This window comes from Frankliniella occidentalis, unplaced genomic scaffold, assembly GCF_000697945.3.
Source record: "Frankliniella occidentalis isolate FOCC.00 unplaced genomic scaffold, Focc_3.1 Scaffold61, whole genome shotgun sequence".
NCBI classification, from domain to species: Eukaryota; Metazoa; Arthropoda; class Insecta; order Thysanoptera; family Thripidae; genus Frankliniella; species Frankliniella occidentalis.
The window spans coordinates 271,081-272,101 of record NW_026267191.1 but is presented as its reverse complement, the minus strand read 5'-3'; the positions used below and the strand labels follow the sequence as shown (position 1 = coordinate 272,101).

Genomic DNA, 1,021 nt, shown 5'->3' with positions numbered 1-1,021 from the left:
CCTGCCCCCCTGGCACCCCACCCTCAGCCCCCATCAGGACCCTTGCATGCAACGGTGCCATTAGCCCAGGGGTGTTCTCCTTGGCTCTGGGGTTGCCATAAGAACAGGCGCCGCCCTCAAGGCTCCCTGGAGGTCTGAGGTTGGTGCCATGAGCCAGAGTCCCCTCTCTCTGAAACTCACTGTTTTCTGCTCTGGTGCTGTCGGTTTGTATCGCCTGAAAGCGAAGCTGCTGGGATCCGTCATGCTATTTGAGACCTTGTCGGACAGCTTGAAATCTGTTGTAGTGTATTAGCTTAGGTAATTTTTATTCACTAGTACACATCTGACCTATTTTACCACAAGGTTCTAGCTGGACGTTTAATTCCAAGCTTGCGTGGATTTTGTGGAGTCATTTGCACTTAAGCGTATGTTTCAAGCCTATGTATTACTTATAATTGTGGTTTTGTTGTCTGCTTACAGGATTTGCCGCCCTTTCCAAGAAACAATGATGGAGCGTGGAATAATACGAATCACAACAACAATGTGATAGATTCGTTACAAATCCAAGATGTGCTCTGCGAAAGAATTGCCAACCTAAGTAATTTTAGAGATCAAGTATGTCTTCAACCAAATGTGGATCAAAAAGATCCAACATCCGAATGTTCCCCACCTCTTCAAAATGAATCCGTGCAAGTGAGTGTAGCTGAAGAAAAAGAAAACAATCAAGTTTTCTTGCATCCTCAACCTAAAATCAGTTCAGATGTAGTTGGGTCGAGAGAAGTTGAAAGCTGTCTTAAAAGTAGTGATCCCTTAAAAATTGTTGTTGATGACAACAGTGTAAAGGAGACAAGAAAAGAGGTCGGAATTCAGAAAAAGCAGTACTTTCCTGCCGCTCTCAGCAGAGAACAGGAAGTAGAAAGACTACAAGAGAAATTCTCTTCTGCTCCATTTTGGGAAGGGTTTGGCTCTTCTGCAACCACCAAAAAGTGGAGTCCTAATGTAGGTTCTTTTTTATGTCACATTGAATCGAAGCATCTTTTTT

General features: G+C 43.9%; 1 protein-coding gene across 3 annotated transcripts in view; it reads left to right on the top strand.

Moving 5' to 3' along the window:
* Positions 1–459: 459 nt before the first annotated feature.
* Positions 460–1,021, top strand: part of LOC113213668 (centrosome and spindle pole associated protein 1-like) — a gene marked incomplete at its 5' end in the record, with an annotated part of 20,057 nt that continues 19,495 nt past the window's right edge. For all 3 annotated transcript variants that reach the window (XM_052267955.1, XM_052267956.1, XM_052267954.1), the window contains 1 exon segment: positions 460–978. In XM_052267955.1, coding sequence (XP_052123915.1) covers positions 460–978 — 519 coding nt within the window.